General features: G+C 44.6%; 2 protein-coding genes across 3 annotated transcripts in view; one reads left to right on the top strand and one right to left on the bottom strand.

Moving 5' to 3' along the window:
• The window catches only part of LOC135089475 (probable serine/threonine-protein kinase nek3), an 11049-nt gene extending 7540 nt beyond the window's left edge, over window positions 1-3509 (top strand). Inside the window, exon 4 of the mRNA XM_063985055.1 lies at window positions 1-3509. This exon is cut by the window's left edge and continues 457 nt beyond it. Within this exon, the coding sequence (XP_063841125.1) occupies window positions 1-2581 (2581 nt within the window). The 3' untranslated portion in view covers window positions 2582-3509.
• A 268-nt stretch (window positions 3510-3777) lies between these two features.
• The window catches only part of LOC135089850 (inactive ubiquitin carboxyl-terminal hydrolase MINDY-4B-like), a 27287-nt gene continuing 13564 nt past the window's right edge, over window positions 3778-17500 (bottom strand). Inside the window, exons 3-12 of one of the 2 annotated variants that reach the window (XM_063985976.1) lie at window positions 13195-13320; window positions 10209-10297; window positions 9797-10020; window positions 9095-9260; window positions 8704-8769; window positions 8453-8523; window positions 7927-8074; window positions 6777-6976; window positions 6209-6337; window positions 3778-5825 (exon numbers count right to left, since the gene is read on the bottom strand). In XM_063985976.1, the coding sequence (XP_063842046.1) occupies window positions 5777-5825; window positions 6209-6337; window positions 6777-6976; window positions 7927-8074; window positions 8453-8523; window positions 8704-8769; window positions 9095-9260; window positions 9797-10020; window positions 10209-10297; window positions 13195-13320 (1268 nt within the window). In that variant the 3' untranslated portion in view covers window positions 3778-5776. The remainder of the gene's footprint in view (window positions 5826-6208; window positions 6338-6776; window positions 6977-7926; window positions 8075-8452; window positions 8524-8703; window positions 8770-9094; window positions 9261-9796; window positions 10021-10208; window positions 10298-13194; window positions 13321-17500) is intronic. The other variant, XM_063985977.1, reaches the window with a different exon arrangement.

The following is a 17500-nucleotide window of genomic DNA, read 5'->3' as shown; positions in this document are numbered from 1 at the left end:
TATCGTTGACGGAGGCACGATACACGGCGGGATCATCAACGCAGAGGCCTTGCAGGGAATCATTGATCTAGGGTTGCTGAAGGGCGGCACAGGCGTCATTCTAACTAACAACGCTTTCTTGACTGACGGAGGTGCTGACGGAGGTAACCTATCCCTTCAGAAACTGCAAATCAAACGTCCTGCGCAGGAATCCTCAGCGCAGAGAAGCTTGTCAAATGGCGGCACAGGTGTCACTCTAATCAACAACGCTTTCACAACTGACGGAGGCGCTGACGGAGGTAACTCGGCCCTTCAGAAACTCCAAATCAAAAGTCGTGCGCAGGAATCCTCAGTGCAGGGCGCCTCTGGAGGATTCCAAGGACTTCCCCGGCAGGATACGGTGAAGGGCGTCAGGCTAGGGGAGGTCCTGCACTACATACCGTCCCCTGATTTGTCCACCGGGAGGCCTCGACAGGTGGGCAGCCGCGCCTCCCAAGACACCCACGACACCCCACGCCCACGCCCGCAGCCTGAAGGGAAGAGTGATCCCCAGCTCTCCTCAGCCCTCACCTCCCAGCTCGCACCAACCCAGCCCTCCTTCCAAGCCCCCTCCCGCGGCCCCAGCCCCGCCCCAAGCCCCGCCCCAAGCCCCGCCTCCCTCAGCAGTTCGCCGCACCGCACGTTCGGTTTTGGCGGAACACATGAAAGTAAAAGTAGTAAAAGTAATGGAGTTATTAGTAGTAGCAGCAATAACAATAACAGTGGCAATAACAGAAACAGCAATTTCATCATTAGCAGCAGCAGCAGCAACAACAACAACAACAACAACAACAACAACAACAACAACTTCAACAACAACAACAACAACAACAACAACTTCAACAACAACAACAACAACAACAACAACAACAACAACAACAACTTCAACAACAACAACAACTTCAACAACAACAACAACAACAACAACAACAACAACAACAACAACAACAACAACTTCAACAACAACAACTTCAATAACAACAAATTCAACAACAACAACAACAACAACAACAACAACAACAACTTCAACAACAACAACTTCAATAACAACAAATTCAACAACAACAACAACAACAACAACAACAACAACAACAACAACAACAACAACAACAATAACAACAAGATTTTCAACAATAAAATTAAGACCAACGCCATTCTTAGCAACAACAACAACAATAATCATCATAACAACAACAACAACAGCAACAACAACAACAACAACAACAACAACAATCACCACCACCACAACAACAACAACAATAACAACAACAACAACAACAACAACAACCTCACCCCACCCTTCTCACCACCCCTTGTCCCCAACCCACCACGCCTTCCCCAACGCTCCTCGGTCTTCATACAATCCAACGGGCTCACCTCCACCCCCACCAACCCCAGCACGCCCCCCAGAGCTCCCCAGCACTCGAGGACCCTCCCATCACGCCCCCTTCAGGAGTCCCATCGAAGTCCTAACCAGTTCTCATCCTCACGCCCCTCTTCTCCTTCGCCTCCTTCAGGATTCGTAGGACAGAAAGAAAGAATTTTAGGGACTTTTGAATCTAAGAGGCCTCCTCCTCCTCCTCCTCCTTTTGTTACTCCTCCTCCTCCTCTTCCTTCTCCTCCTCCTCTCCCTCGTGCCTTGAGTACTTCCGTCACACCTCCTCCTGTCCCACCTTCGCGTCCTTCTTCTCCTCGTCCTCCTAGTCCTCGTTCTCTTTCTTCTCCTCCTCCTCCTCCTCCTCGTCCTACTCTTCGTCCTCCTCCTCCTCCTCCTCCTCGTCCTCCTCCTCCTAGGCCTCCTCCTTCTTCTCGTCCTACTCTTCGCCCTCCTCCTTCTCGTCCTCCTTCTCGTCTTCCTTCTCCCCGTCCTCCTTCTCACCTTCGTTCCTCTCCTTCTCCTCGTCCTCCTATTTCTCCTCGTCCTTCTCCTTCTCCTCGTCCTCCTATTTCTCCTCGTCCTCCTCCTTCTCCTCGTCCTCCGCCTCCTTCTCCTCGTTCTCATCCTTCTATTCAGTCTCATTCTCGTTCTTCTCCTCCTCCTCCTCCTCCTCCTCCTCCTCCTCGTTCTCATCCTTCTTCTCTTCAATTTCGTTCTCGTTCTTCTTCTCCTCTTCCTTCTCCTTCTTCTCCTCGCCCTTCTCCCTCTCCTCCTCGGCTCAACACACTCATCCCTTCAGCCTCACCGCCTCCCTCACTCAGATCCCACCCCCCTCACTCACTCGCGTCATCACCACCACCACCACCACCACTGCACATCACGACCCACGGACCACCACGCCCCTTCACCCTCACCACCACTCCCTCACGTGGCTCCTTCTCTTTCTTCGCGTTGCACCCTACCACTCTCTCTCCACTCCACCTCTCCCTTGAAACTCCACCCTTCCACTCCTCTCCCCCACCCACTGTCACCATCTTGCCACACCACGGAAGGCTCCTCCCATTTGAGTCTCTCCCTCCGTCAGTATCTCCTGAAGAAGTTGAACCGAAGTTACATGAAGGGCCTCCTCTTATCCCAACGCCATTCGATCGCCACTTCCGCACCTTCGGGAGACTCAGGTTGTAGTTAGAGTCGTTTGTGCGCCGTCGGGAGTGTAAATTTAGTCTTTAATGTCAGATAGGGGATGGTGGAAGGAGTGGGGTGTGTGTAGTAGTGTGTGTGTGTGTGTGTGTGTGTGTGTGGTAGTGTGTGTGTTATCATGTGTGTGTGTGTGTGTGTGTGGTAGTGTGTGTGTTTTAACTTATTTGAATATTTTCATTTGAGTCTCTTTTAACTCTTTCACTGCCAGATAAGTATTATTTTTTTTTTTTTTGCTACTTACTACTTTTATTTTTGTACTGTAGTCTTTTAAATAGTTATATATGTACACAATATTAAGTCATCCTCTCTTTCTTTCTTTCTCTAAATCTCTTTATCACTTGCAATACCAGATAACTATTTTCTCCATAAAAACCTATGACTTTTCTAGACACCTATTTTTGTACCAGTCTCGTAAATAGTTATACAGAAAAGATTAACTTATTCTCTCCCGTTTCTTTTCCTGTGTCGATGCATTTCTTACAGCGGTGTGAGTGTGAAGGAAGAACCGCAGCAGTGAGAAGGTGAAGGCGTGTGGGAGTGGGAGTGCCTTGTGTGCTCGTGTCAGTAATAAAATAGAAGTATTAATCAGACACCCATTCTTACCTGTCATTGAGATTCAGACATTACCAGATGCTCAAATTGTCTTTAACGCACTTTTCTATGTGTTATCATTTATCTTCTTGTCCTTTGTTATATCTGCATGTGTATTCCTGTTTGGTATGTAGAAATATTAGTCAGACAACCATTCTTACCTGTTGATAAGATTCAGAAGACATTACCAGGTGCTCAGATTGTCTTTACGAGTAACAAACCTCTTTTCCTATGTGCTCTTGTCCATCTTGTATATATATTTCCACATATATTCCTATTTCCTTTGTAGAAGTACTAATCAAACACTCATCCCTACCTGTTATTAGGATTCAGAAAACGTTACCTGATATTCAAATTGTCCTAAACACACCTTTTTTTTTTTTTTTTATATGTTCATGTGTATCTGTCTTTCCGTTGTCATATCAGATGTAATATCCATGATTCTTCCCTCCTCCTGACAGCAAAATGGTACAAGGTTCAGTAAAGGCAGAGGATATATATATATTTTTTTTTCAAGTTCGTAAGAGTTGATTAGTTAAGTTTTCCCTTCACACAACACAAGGATAGAGAGAAACACGTATCAAAACTAATACCTTGTTGCTGTTCCCTATTCTGCTGCTACATTTCAGTTGCTCTCCACCCTGCATGAATTTACAGCAAGTTTACATTGATTATACACTACTATATTAATCAGCCAGTCTGTTCAGGGTAACTTGGCGAACACGCTCCTCCTCCTCTGCAATCCAACCCACGTGACTGGTTAGTCTCCGCCCCTATAGTGACTCTAGGCTCGCTATTTGCCGTGGTCTACTGGAGAACGCATCTGATTGGCTCTCCGTTGCTTCTCCGAGACGTTGGTTTAGTTTGATAAGCTCCACCTCTTTTTGTGCCAAGATTTGGTTGGTGTGTAACGGAGGAGAAGCTTGTTCGCCAAGTTACCTAGAACAGAGTGTAGTTGAGCACCGCACATCCCTTTCTTTGGTCAGGTGTGTGTGGCAACCTGGAGGAAGCCCCAGCGCTACTCAGGAACACACACTCACACACACACACACACGCACACACACACTTTAGCTAACTTGCTCCCTATATATATTACACTGGCCGGGCAAAACTAGCTCATTCTCGTACTTCCAACTCAATTCCTAACTCCCAAAGAGCTCTAAGCGTCAAGTTTGAGGAAGCAAATATCGTAACCTCGAAACAAAAGCCAGTAATTCTTCAACGGTTTGCTCTCTCACCAGGAGTTTTCAAAGGCCACATTGATGACTAGTCGGGTTCTCATGAGTGTCTTTCCCACTGGTAATGAAGAAACCTTGTTAAACTATCACTTGAATCATACAGACACCTTTGGAGACGTGAATCACATGCACTATAGCCAGTTCAATGTAGCCAAGGTAGAGGTAGAGCCGAAACTCTTTACTCTCGTACCGGGACTATTTCCAAAGGCCACAGAGATGATACGTCAGTTCTCATGGCGTGTTTTTTTTTCCATCTGAATCATGCTGACACCCTTGGAGACCCTCATTGCATATACCATAGCCTGTTCAATGTAGCCAAGGCAGAGACATGACGCGAAAACATTGAGGAACACGGCTCGTAATACCAGGAACTCTAGTCAGTCTTCTCACGAGTCTACGCAAAAATATCACTCTCTATGTTACACTCCTACTTACGAAGCTTCCTATTTATACTGTGAGGCACTGAGTTGGGTAAGGGGCATGGGAACACCTGCACATTATCTTCTGAAGGTGAACTGGACCCCTGGAGGATGAAGGAGGAGTGAGAGAAGGAAATATGGACGGATATGTTGGTGATCCTGAAATGAAATCTTGGCTGAAGAACACAGGGAAGGGCTTAGGGTTTGAAAGATAACTTGAAAGATTTCCTTGGGTCTGGAAGAAGGACGAGGTGGGTGGAGGACAAGTAGGACTGGTCTGAATGGCAGCAAGAAGGTCTGAATGCGTAAAGGATTCATAGGATGGGCCGAGGGATCTTGTATGGAGCTAGGAGAAGGGCAGAGTAGTTGAGGAATGTGTAGGATAGACTAAAGGGCTTGGCTAGGCTGGAAGAAAGGCGGCTGGATGCGTGAAGGATTTGTAGGATAGAGTGAAGGAGTTTGTCTGGAAATGAAAGAAGCGTTGGGTGTCTGTAGGACTTTTCGAATTGGCTGAAGGAAGGACCAAATTGACCGATGAAAGGACTGGATGCGTGAATGATCTGTAGGATGAACTGAAGGAAGAACAGGATGGACCGAAGGATCTCGTTTGGAAATGAAAGAAGGACTAGATCACTGTAGGACTTTCAAAACAGGCTGAAGGACTTTTGTAGGCTTGGAAGGAGGAGTGGATACGTAAATGATTTGAAGGATAGTATGAAGGACCTTGTTTGGAACTTAGAGAAGGGCTGGATTACTGTAGAGGAGGCTGAAGGACTTGTCTCTGGGTGGAAGAAGGACTGTAGGACCTGTATGATGCAAGGGGCTGTAATGGGGCTGGAAGAAGGACGAGGAAAGGATATCTTAGCGCTAAAGTTTTTCTCCTGAGGGTCGGGATGACGAAGGCGACGAGGAAGGGAGGAAGGGGCGAGATGCTACACGTAGGGCGCCGTGCCGTTCCAGTTCACCTCGGCATCCATCCACCTGGAAAAGACACGCGGGTCGCTTATTTTGTTTTTGATTAAGAAAGAAAAGGTTGCTATTGATGTTGGTGCCTTTTGATGTTTTATTCGTTTATCTGATTGTTTATTTGTTTTAGAACATGTAAAGTTTGAAATTTGTTCTTGTAGCCGAAATGCATCAAAAAAGGCATGAAATATATCGAAAAGTATTTGAAATTTGTGGAAAGTGTCTGAAATTTATGGAAAATGTCTGAAACTTATAAAAAGAGAGAAAAAAATACAATCTGACATTTACTGTATGAATCTGAACGCCAAAATCAAGATGTAAAATTTATAAAAAACTACCCAAATGACATGTGTGTGTGTGTGTGTGTGTGTGTGTGTGTGTGTGTGTGCGGGACCTACTTGGTGTGGATGAGGTTCTCCAGGGGCGACAGCTGGTACTCCTCGCGGAAGGAAGGGCTTCTGGTGTCAATGGTCAGGATGGTGGTGGCGTTTTGACTCGAGTTGGAGGAGTAGTAGTACAGGTCGAATCTGCCAGGGCGATACGTAGATAGACAGATAGATAGATAGATAGATAGACAGATAGATAGATAGATAGGCTGCCACGTGTAGGCCTAATTTCTTGTAGCTTCCTTGTTTTCTCCTGCTCTTATATCCTTGTTCTGTACGCCTGCTGTCTGCGATTGATTGAGACTTGAATGACAGACAGTTATATCTTAAAGTACCTACCATACAACCTAGAATAGTTAACTAACTAAGGCAAACTGTCCAATTACTCACCTGATTAACTAACAATAGCAATATCCAATTACTAAACTAGCCAAGAAAAGAATCAACTGACAAACTAAGCATCTAGCTAACTGATGACATAACCACAATGAAATCCAATCACTAACTTAACCAAAACACGAAAGAATAGACCAATTACCTAACTAGCCTCCCTAACTACTCAACCACCCAATCGACGCACCTGTTCTCGGCGTGGTAGTCCCTGATGAGGTCCCTGTTTGGGTTGAAGAGTATTCCGTAGGCGTCATTGCACCGCGTCACCCAGATAGGCAGAGAGGGAGTTTTGAGGCGCGATCCAACCAATACTGGCCCTCCATCCTGCCTCTTCCACACCAGCAGCCCAACCTCCGCCCGCTGCAGGATCCCAGTCTTCGGCCGCGCCTGGGGGATGCTGGAGTTAGGAGGTTGGAGGGTGAAGGGTGGTATGAACGTATTAAAAACACGCTTTGCTATTTTTAAAGGCTACAGGGGTGATTAGCCGGGTTCTGATTGGCTGAATATTCAAGAGTGATTCTCCGGTGGATAATGTAGAAATCTTGTTAATCTATCACGAGTATCATAAAATAATAAAAGATAAAAAAAAATCCGTTTAACTTCATCCAGAGCCTATTGAAAGTAGTGGAGCTTCGGCCAGAAATGTCTCAGAATTTGGGTTTTAGTGTGTTACCAAAGGTTTGAGGTGCTGTGTCCTGTCGTTTTTCGCAAATAAAATCCTAACAAAGCGTCGGATGAGGATGCTGTTTTGGCAGTGAATGTTTGATACCCCGACCCAATTGGCAAAAATATGCTTTCTTCTCATTTCCCTGTTAACAGTATAGAAATTTGGTCTCATATCTTCATAATAAAGGGAATATAAACTCTGCTAGAATTTACAGGCACTGGTCACGGGGCCAGATGTCGTCATGATGGGTACCCCGCCCACTCATCCTTTCGTGACGTCGATGTGACAATTAACTAGGACCTGGGAGTATTCACCCATCCAACCAGCAGTTCTGTCGTTTTGCCTCACTGGAACCACAGAACCATATAACCACCCTAGAACCATAAAACACCCTTATTAACCCTTGCAGCTTCGATTACAGCAGGATCTTTTGAATGTAGTGGAGGTGCGTCGCAGATGTGTTTCAGAATATGAACCAAAAGTCCATTTTTCTGCCTATTTCCTGTGTATTTATTCCTCTGCCCGTTTTTAAAGAGATATTATGTCTCTATCAGTTTTCTAAGAGGTCTCCCCGTCACCGCATCTCCTCTCTGCCTCCCAGTCCATTTTCTATCTGCCTGTCTGTCCGTTTTCTAAGATGTCCTCGTATTGTCCCCGTCTGTCCCCTCACCATGGTGTTCTCGTCCCCCTCGTAGATGATGCCGTTGTGGAGGTGGTGCGTGGCCCGACCCGTCAGCAGCAGTGTTACCAGACAGGGGTGGATGCTGCCGTTCGTCTGGATCAGCGGGTGAGTCTCGCCTGACATGTCCTCTTGTAACCTGAGGATGGGAAGGTGGGTAGCTTTTAGTTCTGGTGGTCTTCTTACTAATACTCTTGTTTTTTTTAAATTTTAGTCGTCCTCCTTTTAATTTTATAGGCTCCTTCCTCCTGATCCTCTTCTTCTACCTCCTCCTTCTCTTTCTTCTTTATTTTCTTATTCATCTCCCCCATTACTAATTCTACTAGTGTTCCTGTTTTTCCTTCTCCTTCTGTTCTTTATCTTTGTCTTCCTTCCCCTCATGTTAATAATTCTACTTCTTTTCCTGTTCTTCTTTTCCTCCTCCTCCAACTGTTTCTACTACTACTACTACAACAACGACAACAACAACTACTACTACTACTACTACTACTACTACTACTACGGCTATTGTACTCACGCGGGGAAGGTCCGGGAGAGAACAATGCTATACAGAAAGAGAAGCATTCCGTGGTGCCCCTCCGTCACCATCTGAAAGGGTTTTAGTAGTTTAGTAGTGAAAGAGTTTAGTAATGGGAGGATTAATGTATGCATTTTGTATATTCTTGTTTTTTTTTTTTGCTTTCATATGTGTATTTGTGTTTAATTGTGTATTTTGTTGTTTTTTGTGTGTGTTTTAGATAAGATAGAGAAGGAGAGACTGAGACTTACCTCAAATAAATACTTCTTTATGGTATATTTGACTTCCTCATAACTGCCAAGCTGGAAAACCACAATCTGAAGCAAGGAAGTCACGAAATGTCAAACAAATGTAGAAACACGAACAATAATTGACGGATTACACGAATACTAAAGAAGACAAGAATGCATGAGTTTATATAGCATTCGAACACCAAAAAGCAGCAATATAATAAATAACAGCAACAACAACAACAACAACAACAACAAGAGGAGTATTTTAACAACAGTAACAGCACTTCTCATCAGATAAGTCAAGCAATTAGTTCTTTTAAACTCCACACTTCCACACGTCAAATATTTAATCGTTTCTACCTCCACATTTCCACACTTCACTTCAAACAGTCGTTCATTGGCGCCTCACCTTCTCCGTGCACCCGTCGTTCATGTACTGCGGGTCGTCACTGCTGTTCCCCTCACTGTGCGCCAGGCAGAGAACAGCGCCCTGCCTACCGCCCGCCGTCCACAGCATGTCACTCAGCGCCCCCAGCAGCGCCTCCACCTGCGCCGCCCGCGTCGTGCGTAGCAACCTGAAGGGCGCCGCCGTCAGAGAGAGAGAGAGAGAGAGAGAGAGAGAGAGAGAGAGAGAGAGAGAGAGAGAGTGGGGGGAAACATGAGGAGTTACCATCATGAAATTGTGCTAGAACTTCTAAATTTACATCTAATTCGTCACCAGAAAGTTAAGACAGGTATTCTGAAACGCTTTGTTCTCTCTCTCTCTCTCTCTCTCTCTCTCTCTCTCTCTCTCTCTCTCTCTCTCTCTCTCTCTCTCTGACCCGCATCCTGAAACACTTCGCTCTTTCACCACGACTATTTTCAAAGGCCACAGAGATGGTTGGCCGGGTTCTCACGACTGTTTCTCCTGTTAATAATGAAGAACTCTTATTAATTTGTCACTAAAACCTTAAAAATGCCTTTGAAAATCTCTGCCACTTGAACTACAGCCTTTGGGAAGCAGTGGAGGTGAGGGGCGACGCGAAAATGTTTCAAAGACCACACAAAAAAAGGAAACAGAAAACGGGCTGCAAGTTAATAAGGAAATGAAGTCGAAAATTCTCCTCCTTACTTCGGCACATCCGCAACGGCGCCGAGTTTCCTGGAGCTGAAGAGGAGGTGTTTGAGCACGAACGCCTGCACGCACATCACGAACCCCTTAGTGCTGGAGTTCGGAACCCGCAGGCCGTAAGCTTGAGCCGTGCCCGCGTCGTAGAAGGTGAAGGGATGGTCCAGCCACTCTCCCAAAGAAAACGGGTGAATGTCTGCCGCCCCGAACACCACCGTCCGTAGCTCCTGTAGGCCGTGAGAGAGAGAGAGAGAGAGAGAGGGAGAGACAGAGAGAGAGAGAGAGAGAGAGAGAGAGAGAGAGAGAGAGAGAGAGAGAGAGAGAGAGATGAAATTAACAATCGTGCATGAGAGAAAAATGAAAACTATAGGATTAGCATGGTAACACACACACAAACACAAACACACACACTCACCATAGCAGTTTCCAGAGTTATCGGCTCCGCTCCGACTATGGAAACACGTCTTATACATGATCTGCTTCTGCTGGGGTACAAGACGTGCTCTGTGGCGGGAGAGGAGGGACAAGGATTAGGAGGAGCAAGAGGAGGAGGAGGAGGAGGAGGAGAGGAAGAAGAGACTAACCACTCGTGAGGGCAAAAAAGAAAACGATATCTACTCAAAGAAAAGTAAAGATATAATATGGCCAATTTAAATAAACTTAACAAGCGCTACAATGTTAATTTAATCAATCATATTTCACCTTATCGCTATAGAAGAGATAGAGACAGTGACGCAGGTGAGGTGAGGTGAGTGGAAGGTGAGAGTGAGAGGTGCGTGAGGTGGCGGAGTGAGTGGAGGTAGTGAAGAGTGAAAAAAGGAGCAAATTTGAATGTTGCGTGATTTGGAACCTAGACGGAAAGATTGGAAGCGATGTTTTTTTTTCTATTGATTTTTAACTCTCTTCTTTCGTCTTACGTGAGTCATTTGAGAGAGGGAGCGAGTGAGGAAATCTGTAATAAGACGAGACCTGAAGCCTGATTGTTTCCCCGTGATGGATTCGATGATAGAGAGACAAAGGAAACAGGGAGAGATTTTAAGATTTGCTGTGAAGATCTGGGACGTGAGAGATTGTGAGAGGTATCGAAAAGATCTGAAGAATAGTGAGGTGGTCTGGAAGTTTATGCTAGAATGGGCTGAGGAATTACAAAATGATTTGAAATATTATACCGAAATTATCTGGGACTTGAAAGATTGTGAAGGGTAGCGAAAAGATCTGAGGAATACTGAATATCTGAAGTTTATACCGAAAACATCTGAAATCAACGGGGAAGGTCTGAAAAAACACTGAAATTATGTGTTTGTACCGGAAAGATCTGAAATAAACGTGAAAGATTTGAATATGTCAAGGAAAGATCTGAAAAAAATACCGAAATTATGTGTTTACACCGAAAAGATCTGAAATAAACATGAAAGCTTTGAATAAATCTATGAAAAATCTGAAAAATACCGAAATTATTTGAAGTTTACACCGATAAGATCCGAAGTTTACACCGAAAAAGTCTGGTTTATGCGGAAAATGTCTGAAATTTGAACCGGAAGTATCTGAATTCGTACCAAAAAATCTGAATTGTACCAAAATTGTCATCTACGTAATGGTTAAGAAAAAAATAATAATGTGGGTTACTAAGATGACCCGTGTGTGTGTGTGTGTGTGTGTGTGTGTGTGTCTAAATATATAATGACAAAAACGTTTTATTTCCATCCGTTTTTTTTTTTTTTTTTGTGTGTGTGTGAGTTTTTTTTTTTTTATATGCTTTTATTAATACGGAAAGATTAAATAAAACAAATCATGCACAGTCGTCAAGCAATAAAAACGAGTATTTTCTCTCATGCATGCAAACGTTTTAGATACAAAAGGATTAAACGTTTACTGTTTAATTCCATGCATGTATTCAAACGTTTCCTCGTCATGCAATAATATTTAGTGCATGCCATTAAATCCAGCTTCCCTCACAGCGCTGCGGGGAATCTGAACACACAAGCGGATGTTTAAAGAGTGTTTGGCTGAAATGTTGAAGTGTTTGGGTGAAATACATTGGGATTTGCGTCGAAACATTTGTTGTCTAAGTAAAAAATTTGAGTTTGGATGAAAAGTTAAGATGTTTGGCTGAAATTTTTGGTGTTTGGTTGAAAATGTTGGTTTTCGGTTAAAGATTTTGAGTTTCCATGGAAAGTTACGGTGTTTTGCTTGAAAATGTTGGTGTTTGAGTGAAAGAATTAGTGTTTTGGGTGAAAGAATTAGCGTTTGGGTGAAAAATTTTTGGAGTTTTGGATGAAAAATTAAAGTGCATCAGTGAAAATTTCAAATGGTTTAGGTGAATATTTTGGTGTTCGTGCATTAAAGATATTTTGTGTATGTACATAAATGCACTCAGCGAGACAGACAGATAGACAGACAGCTGGACAGACATACACACACTAACACACACACACACACACACACACACACTCTCTCTCTCTCTCTCTCTCTCTCTCTCTCTCTCTCTCTCTCTCTCTCTATACCCGCTTTCTAAATACATCACGATTCTCTATAAATACTCCATTTTCTATATTGGCAGTACTACGTTTTCTATGCGCACCACGTTTTCTATGAAACTAAGAAGCGGTTACTTAGCTAAATCTACGCACGTTTAATTATACGTTATTTTAATCATTGCTTTATTTTTCTATTTAGTTTATTTATTTATTTGTTTATTTGTTATACAGTTCCTGCGTTTAATCTTTACTACGCATTCTAAGTTATGGATAACGTGTGTGTGTGTGTGTGTGTGTGTGTGTGTGTGTGTGTGTGTGTGTGTGTGTGTGTCTGTGTGTGATGGGACAAAGGGGGGATGGTACAAGGGAATTTCACGGTGAGGGGAAGGAAGAAATAGGGTTTTGTAGAAATGGGGCAAGGAAGGGGAAGGAGGGGGAAGGGGGGTGAAGTAAGTGGAGAGGAAGGGAAGATGAGTGAAGGGAGAGATAAATGAATAATTCCAATAGATAGACTAATGAATAACAGGGAGAGTGAGGGAGTGAGTGAGTGTGGGCGTGGGTGAGGAGAGAGAGTGTGTGTGTGTGTGTGTGTGTGTGTGTGTGTGTGTGGGCGGCGAGACACGTTGGTAAAGACTGATTGATGAATAATGAGTGAATGAGTGACTGTGGATGGATGTGGGTGGGGAATTATGAGGTGGAGAGAGAGTGAGTGAGTGTGGGTGGGCGTGGGTGGGAGTGCGTGATGAAGCATAAGGCGTAGTGTGAGTCTGAGTATCTGTGTGTGTGTGTGTGTGTGTGTGTGTGTGTGTGTGTGTGTGAGAAAGAGTGGGAGTAAGTGACGAAGTATAAGGTGAAGAGTGAATGAATGAGTGTGGGTGGGCGTGGGTGGACGTGGGGGGAGGCGTGAGGTGGGCGGGGACTCACTGTGCGGGCGGCGGGACACGTTGTTGACAGTGTTTTGCGTCTGCACCACTTTTTTCACCACCTTCTGGAAGCACCTCCGCCTCTCGCTCTTTGACTCATCCTCCTCCTCGTGGGTCGCGGGCGCCTCTGTGGTGACAAATGGTACAGTGGTTGGGACTGTACTTACCTGTGGGAGTGTCTGGTTACCTGTCTGTCTACCTGTCTAGTCTACCTGTTTTATTCCTTACCTGTCTCCCTTACCTGGTTACTTCTCTGTGTCAGCTACCTTCCTTTTACCTGTCTGGCCTCCCTTACCTGATTACCTGTCCACTTTTCTAACCTGTCTCCAGTTCTGACTTACCTATCTAATCTTACCTGTCTCTCCTTATCTTTCTTACCTGACTTCCTTTCTTACCTGTCTTTACCTGCTTATCTTCCTTACCTGTCTGATTACCTTTTTCACCTGTCTCTCTAATCTTGTTACCTTTCTTCTTTCACTTCTCTCTGTTTTCTTCCTCCTTTTTCCTTCCATTTTACATGTTTTCTGTCTGTCTTGTCGTATCTTTCTCCTCTTATATATTTTCTTTTTTCTTTATTTTCCTTATTTTTTCTTCTCACAGAAAGCTAAGTGTGATCTGACAGATTTCCTGGTTTTCTTTGTTCTTTCTTTTTGTTTCCTTGTGTTCCTTTTCCTTCACCTCCTCCTCCTCCTCCTCCTCCTCCTCCTTCTATGCTTGCCAAGTTCCTTTCATATTTTCTTTCGTTCTCTTTTTTTTCTTCTTTTCTCCTCCTCCTCCTCCTCCACCTCCTCCTCCTCCTCCTCCTCCTCCCTCGCAAAGGTATGTTGTTCTAATTAGTGTGTGTGTTTTATTACGCTTGTGATTATACGCTTTCTTTCTTTCTCTTTCTTTCTCTCTTTTTTTTCTCTTATTTTCTTAACTTTCCTTCTTTTTTTTTCTTTTCAGCTTTGTCATGAAGCGAGTACACACACACACACACACACACACACACACACACACACACACACACACACAGGACGGTGACGAAGAGTAATGTGGCTGGAAGAGGAGGAGGAGGAGGAGGAGGAGGAGGAGGAGAGGAGAAGGTAGGAGGAGGAGGAGGAGGAGGGGAACTGGGTGTGGTCGATATGTGCGTGAAACTTTGTAGGGGAAACGAGGAGAGGTGAGGGGAGGTGAGGAGGAGGTGATGGGGAGGAGGTGATGGGGAGGAGGTAAGGGGAGCTGATGGAGGAGAGGGGAGGAGGTGAAGTGAGTGATGGAAAAGAGAGGAGAGATGGTGTGATGAAGGGGAGGGCTGAGGGGGAGGTGATGGAGGTGAAGGGAAGGGGTGAGGGGAGTGACTGGAGAGAAGGAAATGGGAGAGAATGGGAGGAAGGGGAGGATGGGAGGGATCTGGTTTGGCTGGGTTTAGTTAGGTCAGGTTTGGTTTAGTTTGGGTAAGGTAGGTCAGCTTTAGTTTATTTTGGTTGGGATAGGTCAGGTTAGGAAAGGTTAGCTTTGGTTAGGATAAGTTAGGTTAGGTTGGTCCTTATACGTTATTCATCCCCTTATTTACCATTAATTATCCTTATTTATCCTGTATTTGGGTCACGGGAACAATATTTGCCAGGAGAAGACACAACTCCATTACTCCGTCATTATTCCGTCGGGAGTGAGGTGCCCTTAGGTCCCTGTTCAGATCCAGATGCTCAGGGACTTTTCAGAGTCTTTCCAGTGCTTTCTAGGGCTCTTTATGGGCTTTCCAGGGCCTTCCAGAGATTTCCAAGGGTTTTCAAGAGCTTCACATTGATTTTCAGCTTTCCAGGGTGTTTAGGGTCTTTTTAGGGGTTTTCCAAGGCTTTCCAGGGTTCCAGAGACGCTGTGTTCATGATATCCCTCCATCAACTTCACCTCCACGCAAACAACATAAGCTTTGAATACGAGAACTTCTTGTTTTTCTTACAAATAACACGCTGGACGATGTTTTATGGCACCAGGCGAGATAACACGTGACTGGAGGAGGAGGAGGAGGAGGAGGAGGAGGAGGGTCGCTGTGGCCTATTTACCTCTCAAGGGCGAACCTCTCCTGACGAAACACTTAGATGAAGAGGAGGAGGAGGAGGAGGAGGAGGAGGAGGAGGAGGAGGAGGAGGAGGAAGAGGAGATAGAGAAATTATAAAGAAGAACTATAACAACAAGAATAATGACAAGAAAAGAAGAAAACAACAACAACAACAACAACAACCACAACAACAACAACAACAACAATAATAATCACAAAAACATGCATGTGTGCGTGTATAAAAGTAGCAAGAAGATAGGAGAGAGAGAGAGAGAGAGAGAGAGAGAGAGAGAGAGAGAGAGAGAGAGAGAGAGAGAGAGAGAGAGAGAGAGAGGGGGGGGGGGAAGGGGGAGAGGGAGAGGGGTGAGGGGAGACATGACGTGGCAAGGAACAAGAGACTCCTGGAAGCGCCTTTGTGTCTCCCCTCACTCACCCTGAATTCACTAACCAGTTCAGGGTGGAGCGGCGACCCCCATCCACTCGTCCCCCTATTCCTAGGGCTGCCCCTGACCCTGTGTATCTTTTTCTCCCCCTTCCCTGGTTCCCTGACCCTTTGTAGTCTCTTCCCTCTCCCTATCCATCCCTGCTCTCTTTCTACGCCACGTGGTTCACTCTTACTCTCTCTCTCTCTCTCTCTAAGTCGTGAATGAAGGACGATTGATTAAAACAAGCACGTTATGTTATGGATTGAAGGTTCTTTCCCCAACATTCCTGAGCGGCTTAATGCAAAGGGTGTTCGTCTGAAACTCAAAGGAGGTGACAAAGACGTGATAAAGGAAAGTATCTGAAGCATTTGAATCCTTAAATTGCCGTAAAAAAAAGAAGCCTTTCTTTTATAAGCAAACGCATTCAAGAAAGAAAGGTCTCTCGCTCAAAACACGTACAGAAAATATGAATATAAAGCTTTTCCGGCCATTCCTTCAAGAACCCTCAGTGTCCCAAGAGTTCCTTCAGGAGGCGACAGAAGAAACGAAGAACCAGCTGGAAACAAAAGTATCTTCATTGAAAAACCTAAAACCAAGTCGAAAAACCCAGTCATTCTTTTCATCCACTAAAACTCAATCCTTCAAGAACCCTCAATGCCCGCTAGAGCTTTACGCCCTCAGGAGCCGCGAGGGAGATGAAGGAGACCGACCGGTGACCAGACAGCGTCGCGTGGCCACTAACTCTGTCCTGGAAATTGGTGGACGAGGTCTGGAATTACAGTGCGTCCCCCGACGAGCCATGAATGAGGGTGCATCGACCTGCCCTGATCCTTCCTGACCTCCTGACGAAGTGCTGGACGAGCAGGAGACGAGAAGACGAGTTGGTAAGGGAGTGTTGGTGAGATGTGGATGGAAAGGATGTTATGGTGTTGAAGAGAGGAAGTTGTTGTTGTTGTTGTTGTTGTTGTTGTTGTTGTTCTCGTCTTACCTATACTTCTTCTTATTGTTATTTCCACTTACTATTTCTTTCTTTCCCTCCCTCCCTCCTCCTCCTCCTCCTCCATTCGTCTTCTCTCTCCTTTCCCTCTCCCTACATTTTTTCTTCCTTCTTATTCCCCCACTCGTTCCTTCCTTTCTCCCTCTTCCTTCGTTTCCCTCCCCCTCATCAATCTCCCTTCTTATTTTTCTCTCCCTTCCTCCTCCTCTTCCTCCCTGTTTTCCCATTGCTCTTCCTTCCTCTCTTTCTTCTTTCTTTCCGTCCTTCTTTTCCTTTCTTCCTTTCTATCGTCCTTCTTTCCTTCCTTCCCTCCTTTTCTTCTTTCTTTTTTTCTTTCCCTTCTTCCTTCCTTTTTTCCTTTCTTCCTTCCTTCTTTCATTCATTCATTTTTTGTATTTGTTCATTTTTATCTCTTTCTTTCTTTCTTTCTTTCTTTCTTTCTTTCTTTCTTTCATTCATTAACTCATTTTATTTTTTTCTTTCCTTTCTTCCTCCCATTCTCTCTCTCTCCCTCTCATTCCCTCTCTCACTCCCTCATTCTCTTTAACTGCCACAAAAGCACGAAAGAGAAAGAAAAAGAGAGAGAAAGAGAGAGAGAAAAAAAAAAATATATATACGACCGTAAAGTGAGTAACAAAACGTAAGCAAATCTTGTTTTAATTGCCAGTTCCCGTTTTCTCTCCCTCCCTCGTGGAATTAACAAAGAAAACGGAATACTGGCGTCACGAGAATGTGGTGAGAGTAAATACCAGGAAGAAAATAAAATAAAATAAAAAGTAAAAGGGAATGATGATAATGGCGATAATAACTTTGTACACAGAATTGCGCAAGAGTTGTTGTTGTT

The sequence above is a fragment of the Scylla paramamosain genome, chromosome 33 (genome assembly GCF_035594125.1).
Source record: "Scylla paramamosain isolate STU-SP2022 chromosome 33, ASM3559412v1, whole genome shotgun sequence".
NCBI classification, from domain to species: Eukaryota; Metazoa; Arthropoda; class Malacostraca; order Decapoda; family Portunidae; genus Scylla; species Scylla paramamosain.
The sequence above is the reverse complement of the archived record's forward strand: the minus strand, read 5'-3'. Positions and strand labels throughout refer to the sequence as shown.